Raw genomic sequence first — 14310 nt, forward strand, 5'->3', positions numbered from 1 at the left:
AAAAATAAAGTCTTTTAATAACTTATATTCTTTACAGACCTTAGCAGAGAGCCTTCTGAGAGTACATTTGATACTGTGCTTAATACATACCAGGATCCCCAACTTGAACATGTTATCATTTACTAAGGAATGTAAAACTTGTACATGAAACAAATACAATCTGCAAGACAGAATAAAATTAAACGCTAAATTGAGAACAGACTGTCATTTAGAAAGTCTTTCTGAAAGAGATGGGACTATATTTAATTTCTGAAGGATGGGCAGGAGATGGCATTTAAAGTACAGAAATCATCAAGCACAGGAACAAATTTGGATATGCAGGGGGCAGTGACCAACCTGACTGAAGGGTGGGTGCATGTCTGAAATCAATGGGAATACATTTGAATGATAGGAGAAAATACATTATTAAGGCCTTGCCTCTAATCAGAAATAAAGATATTCTCTATTTTCCCAAACAAGGAATTCTTACATAGAGCTCAATGTATTTAAACATTTTTAAATGGGCCTACAGAAAAGAGGTGGGGCTGACGAAAGTAAATAATAAAACCTGAAGATAAATTAAAAAATATATCAACGTGGGCTCACTTTTCCATTATTTTTGGAACTTAGTTTTGTTTCTGAATAATAAGCAGTTAAATAATTAAAGCTTTGCCTTGGCAGTGCAAGGATTGAAGATTATTTTTCGGTGGCAATTTTCCAGACTTGCTAGTTGTCCTTGGGTCTTGGTAACATTCTGCTCATTAACTTCAGGAAGACGTCCAGGAGTAAAGATGCATTTGAAAGTGGCTGAAAATAGTTTGTGAAGCTCAGCTTTCCTGCCTCGACAGTGAAATGACCGCACAGGCCAGTCACTGGGTCAAAAATCAATTAACGAAACAGGGGAAGTTTTCATGTCTTTATTTTTACACTAGCTCGAAAATCATAACCAACAAGAAAGGCAACCACTGAATAGAGGAAATACAGTATTGTTATTGCTGTTTATTCTCTCTTGGCAAGCTGGGTCGGGTGCCTTCCAGCCTCTCTGTGGATCCCGCGAAGTGGACGGTTCGCTCGGTGGCTTCTTCCCGGACCCCGCCACCGCGGAAACGGTCACTCGGTGGCCCCCGACTGGGTCAATGCGAGGACGCCCACCTCCTACCTCTGAGTCTCTCCTCTTCTCCAGGGGACAGCCAACCCTTTCTCCACCTAGCCGGAGTCCGAGAGTTCCAGTTCCGCCCCTCCAGCCCGCCTCAGGCCAGGTGGGGATGCGCCCGGCCCGGGCAGACGCTGGTCCCGGCAGTTCCGCGTCTGCGCAGCGGGCGAGGGGCTGGAGCGGGGCCGGCCGGGGAGGCGCAGGAGACGCGGGAGCCAATGGGCACGCTCGGGGGAGCCGGGCTGGCGGCGGCGGTGGTGGCCAGCCGGGCGCGCACTCTCGGGATGGAGGGCGAGCGCCGGGCATCTCAGGCGCGCTCCTCGGGCCTCCCGGCCGGGGGCGCCGACGGGGACAGCCCGGGGGGCAGCGCCCCCTTCCCGGGCAGCAGCGGCTCTTCCGCCCTGTTGCAGGCGGAGGTGCTGGATCTGGACGAGGACGAGGACGACCTGGAGGTGTTCAGCAAGGTGAGGGCGGCGGCGGCGGGTCCCGGGAAACTTCCAAGGCAACTCTAGGAGTTGCCAGCATTGCGCCGACGGCTGCCTCTGGCGCGCTTGCCCTCCCGGGGCGGCGGCTCTGAGCTGGGGACGGGTGAGGTCCCCCGGGCTGCTGGATCCCGCCTGCCAGCTCTGGCCGCAGCCGGGGCCGCGTCGCCTCGGGGCCTCAAACCGCAGCCGCTCCCTCCTCCGTACTTTGACCTTCCGTGTGGCGGGGCTGTGGAGTCTGCAAAGTTGTGATTTGTTTTCCCTTTCTGCATCTCTGACACAGACATCTCCTCGCGGCAGCTCCCGACCCCGGGAGGCTGGTGGCTCGAAACCGCCCCCGCCAGCTGCTTTTCGGGCGAGGCCAGCTCTGAACTCTGGGAGAGAGATTAGCCAAGTTTAGAGAAATTATTCTTAATTTGGTGTTGTTGGTTGTGGATTTGAGACTTGGGTGATACCCGAGGTGAGTCTCAGGTCCTGTGGGAATAGATTCGAGGAAATCTCCCTAAACAGGAGAAAACGGTTGTTTCTAACAGGAAGCTCCTCCGCTGAGGAGCTAAGAATGTTTCAGATGGTCAGCTACTGCCACCCAACCCACAGCTAGCGCTTTCGTTTTTCCTTGTCCCCGGGAAATTTAGGACCAAAGATTCTTCTTTCCTTATTTTACAGTTGGAGGGAAATTGACTTGTGTGGGCTAGTGGTAGACTTTTGGTACGTGTAGACTGATGGCTGTAATTTCTTAAAGGGTTTTGGAAAAGAAAAATACCTTTCTTGCAGGGAGATTTAATGTCACTCCAGTTTCTCAAGTTGCTGCTGAGAGAAGACCTGAGTTCAGATCACAACGCTATATTAATTACTAAGAAGCCTGTTCATTTTAATGTTACCTGGAGATGTTAGGTAAAGCAAACGACCTCTTAACCACCGCATTTACTGTGGGAGAGCAAATCCAAGTTAGGAAGTGGACATGCATACTCTGACTCCAAAAAGGAGTACGTAAAACTTATTTCTACTTCGGGTTAAATGAAATGATAGGCCCAGGTTTGTATTCCGGATATTTAAACAGACTATCACAGTTTTGTGCTCTTGACTTTTCTATTAAATAGTTAAAACAATGGAATTATTTTATATTTAGTTGTAAAAGGTAAACGCTGCCTTTTTATATTCCACACATACTTTATGTTCAGATCAACTACAACTGGCCAGTTGGTGATTTATTTTCTTCTTTACATAGCTGTTTAGACAAGGAATATTAGTCTATGGTTATGCATTGTGAAACTTTCAAAATGGAATGGGATGGGATGTTGGAAATGGCAATAGTGTATCAGAAAAATCGGGGTTTCTTTCTGTTTTTCTTTTTTTTTTGTCCAGGCTGGACTCAAACTTCTGACCTCAAGGGATTCTACCACCTTCAGCACCCAAAGGGTTTGGGATTACAGACTTGAGCCACAGTGCCTGGGATTGTTTTAAACTTGTCAAGTGGTTTCTCTTTCCCCAGATTCTAAGTGTCCTAGCTGGCTCTTAAGAATCAATGTTTAAATGAGGTCCTCTCATCAGAGGCAGATCTAAGGTGAAGCTAATGAAATTGAAGCTTCAGCGCTATTCGTTTGCTTAGACCTCTGGCCGTGTTGGGGATTGCTGGAGTTACAGATGTTCTAGGTGGGAAGGAAATGACAGGTCCCAACCAGAAGCATTTCTAAATAAGCATTTCTGGTGAATTGCCTAAAGCTCTCTCAGACTAAGGAATCTAGATCTCCATGGCTCCAGTCATTTATTGAGATTTCTTTTCTCATCTGAATAATTTATTTTTCCACCTAATTTTGTATTCTTTTAAAAGTGGACCTTCGAAACTCTATAAGCCTGTACACCTGGGTCCACCCTGCTTGTTAGTGTTAACTGCACGTCTTGGATGCTTAGAAAAAGTTAAGAACAACTTCTGTAGAAACTGCCCACATAGATTAAGGGAAAGATAATAATATTAGTGAAAATCCAAAAAGAATAGTTGGAAAAGTTTAAAATTAGCCACTTTTATCCATTTCAGTAAGTTGAATTTCTCAACCGTTATCTGTAGTTAAGCAAGCAAATTTAAGAAAGCCTGCTCCACATGGCCTTCCCTTTCCACTACTCCCTTCCTTGCCTCCTCCTCTATAAAGCAAACACCACTGCTGTTCAGCCTACCCTAGGATGGAATCTCACAATTACTTATGAAGCAGACTGTCCTCCCCTTTAGTACTTTGAGGTTGGCAACCTGCATATTCAATTTACATTCACCTTTATAGTCTCCTTATTCCCTTAGATTATTTGTGAATATGTGCCTGGTGCCCTCTTCCAGAAGCTTTTTAAAGAGTATGAATTTTCCCAGCACTTTGGGAGGCCGGGGCGGGCAGATCACTTGAAGTCAGGAGTTCGCAACCAGCCTGGCCAACATGGTGAAACCCCATCTCTACTAAAAATATAAAAATTAGCTGAGTGTGGTGGCAGGAGCCTTCAATCCCAGCTACCTGGGAAGCTGAGGCAGGAGAATCACTTGAAGCCAGGAGGCAGAGGTTGCAGTGGGCTGAGATCACACCACTGTATTCCCTCCTGAGTGACGGAGTGAGACTGTCTCAAAAGAAAAACAAAAAAACTTCGTATTATTTCTTTTTTTTTTCCACAACATATTACAAGTACGTGGCAACTATTTTTGTGTTAAGTATGATTAAAAAAAGGAATACAAGATTTAGTTCTTGCTATCACAATTTTACAGTTCAGGTGGGAAGATGGCACAGAAACTCTAAATGGCAATATAAATAAAGAGGGATGGAAAGTAAAACAAAGTTGTTCTGAATTTTCATGTAATCCAGTGAGCAGAAAATGATGCCAACCTCAAGAGAATGCAGAGGACATTGATTTAAAAGAACGAGTATAGATGTTAGAAGGAGAACAGAACCAATCATACAAAAACAGTAAAATAAAAATAAAAAGAAAATAAAAGTGATACAAATGGTAACAAGAGCCTAAGAATTATTTTAAAACTAGGTCAAAATGAGATGAGGCTTCCAAAATATTTAACTGGAGAAAAAGGGCCAATTTCTTCACATTTAAAGGAAAAAATTCTCCTCTTTGGGGGAAAAACAATAAATTAAAATAAATTGCCTTTATTTTTATTGACTACTGTATGGAAGAAACAGCTGTGGATACAGAGTAGTGGTTAGGCCACAATGAAGCACCGAGATGCTTATCTGGTAGTAAGTGATAGCTCTAATTGGCCTCTTTAAAGATATTCAGGATCATAAAGTGAGATATATATCATCTAGGATAATCAGGGAACTTACAGATGTGATCATCCTCATCATTACTAGTCATCTTTGAGAAGTCATGTAATGCAGGAATAGTTCCCTGAAGCTAGAGATAAGTAAACACTGTTTTACAAATAATGGGCAAAAAGGAAGTTCTGGAAGGTACTGAACAGTAGGTTTCATTTCAATCTCCAAAAAAGCCATGAAGTGAATTATTTAGTATGTTGTTTATAAACACTTTGAAAAAAACATGATCAATAGAAGCTAATATGTTTTATAAGAATAATGAAAGACAAGATTGTGTTTATGGTAAATTAGAGTTAATTGAGCAAGGCTTTTGAGAAAAAAATCACTCATTTCTTCAGAAAAGGTTGTTTGTTTATTTATTTTTTGAGATGGAGTTTTGCTCTTGTTACCCAGGCTGGAGTGCAATGGCACAATCTTGGCTCACTGCAACCTCTGCCTTCCAGGTTCAAGCGATTCTCCTGCCTCAGCCTCCTGAGTAGCTGGGATTGCAGGCATGCACCACCATGCCTGGCTAATTTTTTGTATTTTTAGTAGAGACAGGGTTTCATCATGTTGGCCAGACTGGTCTTGAACTCCTGACCTCAGGTGATCCACCGGTCTCAGCCCCCGAAAGTGCAGGGATCATAGGCGTGAGCCACTGCGCCCAGCTGAAAAGGTTATTCTTGAAAGAATAAAGTTGAGACATCTAACATAGACATGTATACATGTCTTTATATATGTTTTTTCTTTGTCAGTTTGGAAATTCAGTATAGTGATGGGGCTGCATAATTATACTATTCATCTATCAAATAATTAGACAAAGATTAGGAAGTCCTGCTTACTAATTTCTCACATGTATTCTCTGAACAGTCTCTATTTGGTTTCTGTTGTGTGCCTGTATCAGTCATCACCCTGATAAAAATCAGAATTCTCTCCAATGATTTAAATGAGAGTTGAATGCGGGGACTATTTATGGAATTATTGGCAGAGTTAGTGAACATACAAGGAATACTGAGGCATTTAGAGAGTTGTAGTGGCAAAAAACTATTAGCGTCCCTAGCTTTAAAGGGACAAGAAATGGAAATAGCATTGCTGGAAACCAGTCAGACCTGGAGCTGTGGAGATGGGGACACTTCTTCAGGAAGTGTATTTACAGAGAGAGGTAGCTACTGCCAGAAACGTGCCAAAGCAGGAGGAAATAAAGGGTATGTTCCCTGAATTCCTCTTCTCCTACCCTTGGTTCTCCTGCTTGCACTCCTCCTTGAGTGATCTTGCTAAGGTGATGTCATCCATAGGTGCCAGCCTCCTAGGGCACAGAAAATAGATGGGTGGGGTCATAGGACATAGTACAAAAATGTGGAGAGTTACTTTCAATAAAGGTGGCTGTGTCAGTATCTCTCATTCTATATGCTCTTGTATGATGTGACCTGCCACTCTCCTATGGAGAGGTGGAATAAATGCTGCTTTCCTTGAACTTGGCTGGGATTATGACTGCTTTGATCTATAGGATATGGTGGAAGTGATGCTGTGCAACTTCCCGGGCTAGATCATGAAAGGGAATGTAGGTTTTGTGTTGTCCAGTGGGACACTGTGCTTTTTGGAGCACCATGTAAGACATGCAACCTAAAACCTCCATGTTAGGAAACCCATGTTACATTGAAACCACATGTAAATGCTTGGTCAGCAGCCCCAGCTGAAGGCCCGGGCACTATCCAGCATTAAGTGGCAGGCTTTCATGTGAAGATGTCTGCATGATTTCAGCCTCCAGCATTCACATGCCCTCAGCCATCAAGTCTGTTCAGTTGAGCCCTCATATATAATGGAGGAGAGACAAGACATTTCTGCTGTGTGCTGCCTGAATTCCTGCCTAAACCAGTGGGCATAATAAAATCTAAAACAATAAAATCATTTTATATGACTAAGTTTTCAGATGATTTGTTACACAGCAGTAGTAACTATAACCATAGCTAATAGTCTGTATATCATAATCGGCTTTCCAAATCTTTTGATAAGTTAGAACATTGTATTCAGGGGTAGACTATGAAATTTAATTGGCATAAATATGAAGTTCTGAAGAAAGCTCCATTAGTCATTGTAAGTAAAAATACCATTAAGATATAGGCTTAGTGGTTAGGAGTAGAAACTCTCATTTCTTTTTATTTGAGATAGGGTCTCACTCTGTCACCCAGCCTAGAGTGCAGTGGCATGATTTTGGCTCACTGCATCCTCCACCTCCCAAGGCTCAAGCCATCCTCCCACCTCAGCCTCCCCAGTAGCTAGGACTACAGGTGCACACTGCCACACCCAGCAATTCTTTTTTTTTTTTTTTTTGTATATATAAATTGTTTGTATTTTTAGTAGAGATGGGGTTTTGCCATGTTGTCCAGGCTAGTCTCCAATTCCTGACCTCAGGTGATCTGCCCACCTCGGCTTCCCAAAGTGCTGGGATTGCAGGTGTGAGCCACCGCACCTGCGCAGGAGTAGGGACTGTAACTACATTGCCTGCATTTGAAATCCTGGCTGCACTGCTTACTAGCATTGTTGCCTAAGGCAAGTTACTTAACGTCAATGAGTCAGATATTTCATCTGTAAAATGAGGATAAATACTAACATGACGATTACATGACTTAATATAAGGATTCCCCTTTACCTAAGGCCTACATCCTGATCTTGTCTTAGTGGGCCTTACTATTTTGATGATTACGAAAAAGCAAACAAAAAAACAAAAAAACAATAACAAAATAGGGTTGATCCAGGACTATTTATGTTTCTCTTACAAAAAATTTCACTCTGTGCCGTTATAGCTCTCTTATAGGTTAAGTATTCTTTTATATTTCTCCTTGGGGAGGAAGTCTAGGTAGGTGAAGTAGAAAGGTGAAAAGCTCAGTTTCTCTTTTTGGGGTAGCATATGTGATCAACAATAAAACCAAAAAAATAAGGAAACTTCAGAATAGGTTTGGGGAGACCTTGTATAGGACCATTTTATGTGCAAAAACGCCTAGTGGTTTTCAGTGACTGAAAAACCAGTATACACAAATGACATGGTATTGAATTTAAACACTGTGTTTTCAAGGTCATATAGGGTATTAAATTTAATGTAATTTGAACTGTCCATGCCACTTCTGAAGATCCATTCCACTCTCAGCGTTTTGAAAGGAGAGTTAACAGTCGATGTCAAAAAATGGCAGAGAAATATGGTCTCATCTTCAGATGCCAGTGCCTTGTTATGGATTCTTTGGAATACTGTGTTAAGATGGAGCTGAAATCTGGTCTGGGCTTAGAAAGAGGGCTTAGATCCATTAACAAGATCTTCCATTGGCACAGGAAGTAGTAACAGTCTTGTTATATATTTGCTATCCATGAAACAGAATCAACTAAGGGATTTCACTGATGATATATTCTGGTAACCATGACCTGTGAGGAAAGTCTGGGGAAGAACAAAAAGTGATTTAGCTTGGAAGAGATGGGTTAATTCTTTTAATAACTTCTTTTGAAGACTTATTATGATCCAGGTGGATTAAATGTTTACAGTTTTGAAGGGCAGAACTAGGACCACTGGGTGAAAAAATACAGAGAAGTTTCAGGCTTATTCAGAAAATAGATTTATAATTAAAGATTCCAAAATGAAAGGGATTACCCAACAGAATCATGAATTCTGTCACTAAAAATGTTCTAGAACAAGCTGGATGACTAACTGTCCCAGAGGAGAGGAGGGTGTGACAGTTGAACTGTCCTTTTTTACTACTAAGAGCCTGTTCCAGTGAATTTTTAACTTACTAAATTTAACTGTAAGAGCAGTGGAAAGTCTTAATTAGATGGGCCTATTCATCCCTTCAGTTTAGTTCCAAATTGGACTATGTTCTGACATTCTCCAATTCTTAATTTCTCTTCCCAAACCCGTTGTCTTTTCCATTTAATTTTCTCCTAGTGATGTAATAATTCCTTAGGTGTCCAGGATAAAATCCTTAGTGTTTACCTTCTAATCATCCCTCTCATGCACTCTTCATGTCTGTTCATATATCTGAAAGTCCCCCATCATTTTTGCCTTTTTAGTATCTCTGGAATTAGAGCCTTCTTTCAGTTTCCTCCCCTCTGTTTGGAGTGGTTATGTGGTTACCTCTGAGAACTATTAAAATAGCCTCATAAGGTCTTCATTCTCTTAATATTCTGCCTCCATTCTATGTGTTCCCAGCAAATCAGCGTTTCCAGAGCACACAGCTCTGATCATATTGTCACCTTTTGCCATTCACAGCTGTTGATGATCAGGCTGTCAGCCTTCTCCTTCACCATCACTCTCTTTCCCGGAGAGCCTCACTGTTCAGTTCCATGACTGTTACATCACCTGGGAGCTGGTTACAAATGGCATCTCAGACCCAGTGAACTGGAATCCGATTTATACAGGATTCCTGGTGATTTGTTTCCACCATACAATTTGAGAAGCACTGATCTAGGTTGGTCCACTTGCCACTATGTGAACTTACTGTGTATTTTTCTACTTTTGTGTACTTATTGTTAGGATAGTGAAATAAAATCTTTTCTGTTACTCATCATCCCTACGAACCTTTTTCAATCCTCAGCTCGAATTAATTTTTTCCAGTCTGTGCTCTCCATACTAGTGTTTCGAATCATCTGATGCTTAATACATTCTGCCTTATAAATAGATATTATTTCTCTTTTCCAAAATCTTGATTGCTTGTCTACTTTCAATAGATTAAGCTCCTTGAAGGTTGGAGAGTAGGAACTCTATTTACAAAATAAATACATTAATGAATGACATAGCCTCTGACTTTTTTCATATTTATAGAGACAGTTATTACAGCAGTTTGCTGGTGGTCTGTTGTTAGTGAATTCAGTTTGTATCATATTGGTCTTTCCTGTCAGGATACTAAACTAAATAGAATTAAATTAGTCTTAATTAATGGTGAGTAATGTTATTGTTTGATAATACAGACAGCTATGTTGAGCCTCAATCCTGAACAAAATCCCCCATTTAGATTATATTAGAATAAATAAACATGAAGCATAAACAATCCAAAGATAATAATTTAGAAACCTTCTTTTACTTGAAAAAGAAAAAAACATATTAAGCTATTAATGCTATAATAGCACCTGTCTCGGGGAGCTTGGTTACAAGCAGTGGAAACCAACTCTGGCAGGAAAGAAGTGCAATCTTGAATATTAGATTGCTCACAGAGTAGATGTAAAGGCTGGAAATGCAGGTACAGAAAGGAACAGGCACTAGCAGAAACTATAGCCAATGTTGTGTAGTCGAGTGCTGTGTAAGAACGTTTTGGACAATGATGGACTGCCTAAGACTATAATACTGTGTTTTTACTGTACGTTTTCTAATCATGTGTTGCAGCCCTGCCTACAGTTTTCAGTACAGTAACATGTACAGGTTTGCAGCCTAGGATCAATAGGCTGTACCATATAGCCTATGTGTGAAGTAGGGTTTACCATCTAGGTTTGTGCAAGTGAACTCTATGATGTTCACACGATGACAACATTTCCTAAGGCTGCATTTCTATCCCCATCGTTAAATGACACATGCCTGTATTTGGAAAGGGGATTGGATGTTGTATAAACAAAGAAAAAAAATTGTGAGGACCTGTAGGAAAGAGCTACAGCTCTTTTATGCAGAGACGGTGTTTATTTATTTATTGGTCAAGAGCAATGAGGAAAGTTATGACAAATATTTTGAGAAAATGATATTAAAAGACTCCAGATTTAAACTTAGTGTACTCTGAAAAGAATACTTTATTTCCATGAGTTTTAAAGATAAAGTTTATGTTCGTATCCTTGAGGGTCCTGATAATATGCTCTAGCACACTCTGAACTGATAGCATGCTGTAGTTTTACAAGTAGCTAGTGTGATCAAAAGGAAACAGATTCAATAGCTATGTGGTTACGGTGTTCAAAATTTATTTTATTCATGTTTGTTTACTTGTGTCACACACTTTCCAAAGAAGATATGTGACTAAAAGTTAAACATTTACATTGGAATCACCTTAAGTATATACTTTACAGTTTTCTCAATAAACAGGTAAAGAGTTATATGCTTAAAAGATTTTGCTCATTTTAAACAGAATATTTGATTAACTTTGGATTGTGTATATCAATCAAGCTGGATAGTAGAGTGTTACCTCTAGTATTAACAAAAAAGACAATTAAAATTATTAGTAAATACTGACATAAAAATCTGCTTATGTTAAAACATAAGGTTAAACCAACAGTTTTAACATTGAAATAGAAAAATTGTTTTGACATTGAGAAATGCTTTTATATGACATGCTCTTTTTTTCTTTTTAAATTCAATTTTATTGAGTATATTTTATATACCATAAAATTCACCCATTTTGGGTGAATGATTATTTTAAAGATAATTAACCAATTGTACAACTATCACTATAAACCAGTTTTAGAACATTTTCATCTCCCCAATATGATCCATTATGCCTGTTTACAGTTAATCTCTGTTTTCTCTCTGTCACAGACAAAAGCCACTCATCTAAATTTTCTGTTTATATAAATTTGTCTTTTTAGGTAATTGCAAATAAATAGAGTCATATCATATATGCTTTATCATAATTTTGAGGTTCTTTCATTTGTCATATTTTTAGGTTCATTTCTATTACAAAAATGATTTTATATCATAGTTTTATTTTTAGATAAGTTTTTGTTTTAAAATAAACAAGCTTAATCATTTAAATTGAAATATTAAGAGAAAAAGTCTGTTTGGAATGAAAATGAAAGCCTTATGTGTTACCAGAAACAAATGGCAAATTCTTAGTATATGAATCTTGGAAATTAGATAAAACGAATCTCTAATTTGTTCTGAGAAAAATGTGCATGTGTATTTTGTAATCTAATTTGAACATTGAATGCTATCTTCATCAGCTTTCACTAGGTTATGCTGCAGTACAACCTCGAGATTTCAGTGGCTTGCTTACAATTATGTTTTCTTTCTTGCTCGTTTATCTGTCAGCTGTGGCTAAACTGTGATTCTGCTCTAGGCTTTGACTCTGTTCCACATGTCTTCTTCATTTTGGGATCAAGACTAAAGCAGTAACCTCTGACGGGGACATGCCACTCCTATGACAGAGGGAAAATAATATGAGCACTGGTGGAAATAGACAATGGCTCCCAGATCTTCTACGCAGATACTGCCATTGTCCAAAGCAAGTAACTGGCCAAACCAATTGGGAGGCTCTGAAAATCACCTGGCAACTGGCCAGGAGATGTAATCCTCTCACAAAAAGAAGAGGGATCATTAGGAACAATCAGACCACCTCTAACAATGGTTTTATGGCAAAGTTATAGGCAAATGGCATCTTGGACCTCTCTGAATAAATAAAACCAAATTTTTAAAATAGAGTATTAAATACAAGAAATAAAATTTTCAACTAAGAAATTACTCAAGTGTAATCAAGATTAATGGAGCTGCATTAGATATGATTAATCACCACCAATTGGCTAATGCTCATGAAGAGTCTGAATAAGACCATACAGATGCTTAACAATCTCTAGTTGTGCAACAAATGTTTTACTTTGGAATTTTCAGGGGTAACATTCATTTATCATAGCGTGCTCCTCCCTTTTTAAAAGACAATTAGATAAAATATATGAATACTTGAATTCTGACGCAGCAAATGTGAAAATGAGCTTTGCTGGTCATTCCTTCATTATAGTCTGTGTTCCAGCCATGTGTCTCCTTTCTATTCCTCAAATATTCTTCCTGCCTTGGACCTCATTGATCCATCCGACTGCAATCCTGGTCTCCAAGTGTTTTGTATGGCTGACTCCTTCTCATGTTACCTCCTCAAAGAAGCTTTCCCTGACAGCTCTATGGAAAACATTCTTCCTGCTCCCTGCAGCCCCTTTATCCAATAACCTGCTCCATTTTCTCCTAATACTTACTCTTCTTATCTGAAATTATCTTACTTATCTATATATTTATTTGCTCATTATATGTACCCTCCCCTTCCCTCTCAAATAAAGTATAAGCTTCATGAGAGCAGGAACTCTACCAGTCTTGGCCACTATTGTATCCCCAGCCCAGTGCCTGACATATGGGTGACATCCAGTGAACATTTGTTAAATGAAATCAAAATACTATACTGAGTGCTTTTTGTGTGCATATGGATGGTGAGGGTGGTTGAGTCTTGCTATAAATTAAGAGATGAGTGATTTGGGGAGAGTGATTATCATCCCTATACCACAAAATTTATTCAACTGTAAAATATGGACAATGATAATTATACTTCCATCAAATTGTTGAGAGGATTAAATGAAATAATGTATGTATATGTTGCTAAGGCACATAGTCTCTGGCACTTAGAAAATGCTCAGTATTTACTATTATGGTGTATAAGATTAATATTTTGTTTTTGACTTGTGTAAGCAGCCACTTTGAATTTGTAGTGAGCTCTTCAGAGGATCACAAAAATATACTGGTTTCTATCTTTGAGGAACCTATACTTATTTAAGGGAAAATATTGTAGCAATAAATTGATAATCTGGATAGGGCTATATATACATCTACTTAGTTAAGTATGGAAAGTTTGGAAAAATTTTCTGTGGATGTAAAGGCTCCATGGAGATAAAACTTAGGAGGGTAGGGTACTTTTAATTTGAAATAATTAGAGCACATGTTTTTAAATTTCCAGAATTTTGGTATCACTTCCAACAGTATTGTTTCTTAAATGATACAATATGTGCATAATTCCCTCTTGGAGTGAGTCCTTATATGTAATATCTGCCAGGGAATTTAGAATTCCTGGGAGATGAGAATGTTTGGTGAATCTGTTTTAATCACCGACTGGTTTTCCCGATATATGTATAAGCATATATTGTCTCTTGAAAAATGCTCTGTCAATTTGTTGGTGGAGTTAGATATCTAGGCCCTTACGGATAGGAGAATATCTGTAAAGACAATACTTTGGTTTAGGGGAAGAGTTGTGGTTTACGATAAGACAGGATCCACTTTTGCCATGCCTATTTAGGGCACAGTCAGCTGGTTGTGCTCCTTAAAACCATTTTGATTACATTCCTGAGTTGGGTCTGCAGCGTTATCTGTCTGTAGGACATATATTAAACCTCTTCAGAAGTTCTGGTTAGAGTAATTGTTTTCCCTGGTTTGTTTTGCTTCCAGTTAGTCATCACTGAAACACAGTTGGGTAGTTGGCTGATACTGTGTTTTATGTCCGTATCTATTACCCCAAACTTATTTTGAGGCCATTTCAGTTGACCTTTTATTGTTTGTAGATTTCACATTCGTGGCTTTAAAATATTTTTGACATGCAGTAATATGACATACTGCTGAGGCACACGTGCGAACTGCACCAGTGTGCTGGAGGATGCGCTTAGTTGGGGAGCCTTGCCTACCTTTCAGCCTTAGTATTTTAGTTGTTGTTGATTT

The 14310-nt window shown here is 39.6% G+C and overlaps 1 protein-coding gene across 3 annotated transcripts in view; it reads left to right on the forward strand.

Moving 5' to 3' along the window:
• The first annotated feature begins 1348 nt into the window (after positions 1–1348).
• SNX7 (sorting nexin 7) overlaps positions 1349–14310 on the forward strand; it is a 113064-nt gene continuing 100102 nt past the window's right edge. Inside the window, exon 1 of one of the 3 annotated variants that reach the window (XM_011959406.1) lies at positions 1349–1596. In XM_011959406.1, the coding sequence (XP_011814796.1) occupies positions 1351–1596 (246 nt within the window). In that variant the 5' untranslated portion in view covers positions 1349–1350. Of the gene's footprint in view, positions 1597–1902; positions 2063–14310 lie in introns of those variants that run through there. The other 2 variants (XM_011959407.1, XM_011959408.1) reach the window with 2 other exon arrangements.

The sequence above is a fragment of the Colobus angolensis genome, unplaced genomic scaffold (genome assembly GCF_000951035.1).
Source record: "Colobus angolensis palliatus isolate OR3802 unplaced genomic scaffold, Cang.pa_1.0 Scaffold491, whole genome shotgun sequence".
In the NCBI taxonomy this organism is placed as follows: domain Eukaryota; kingdom Metazoa; phylum Chordata; class Mammalia; order Primates; family Cercopithecidae; genus Colobus; species Colobus angolensis.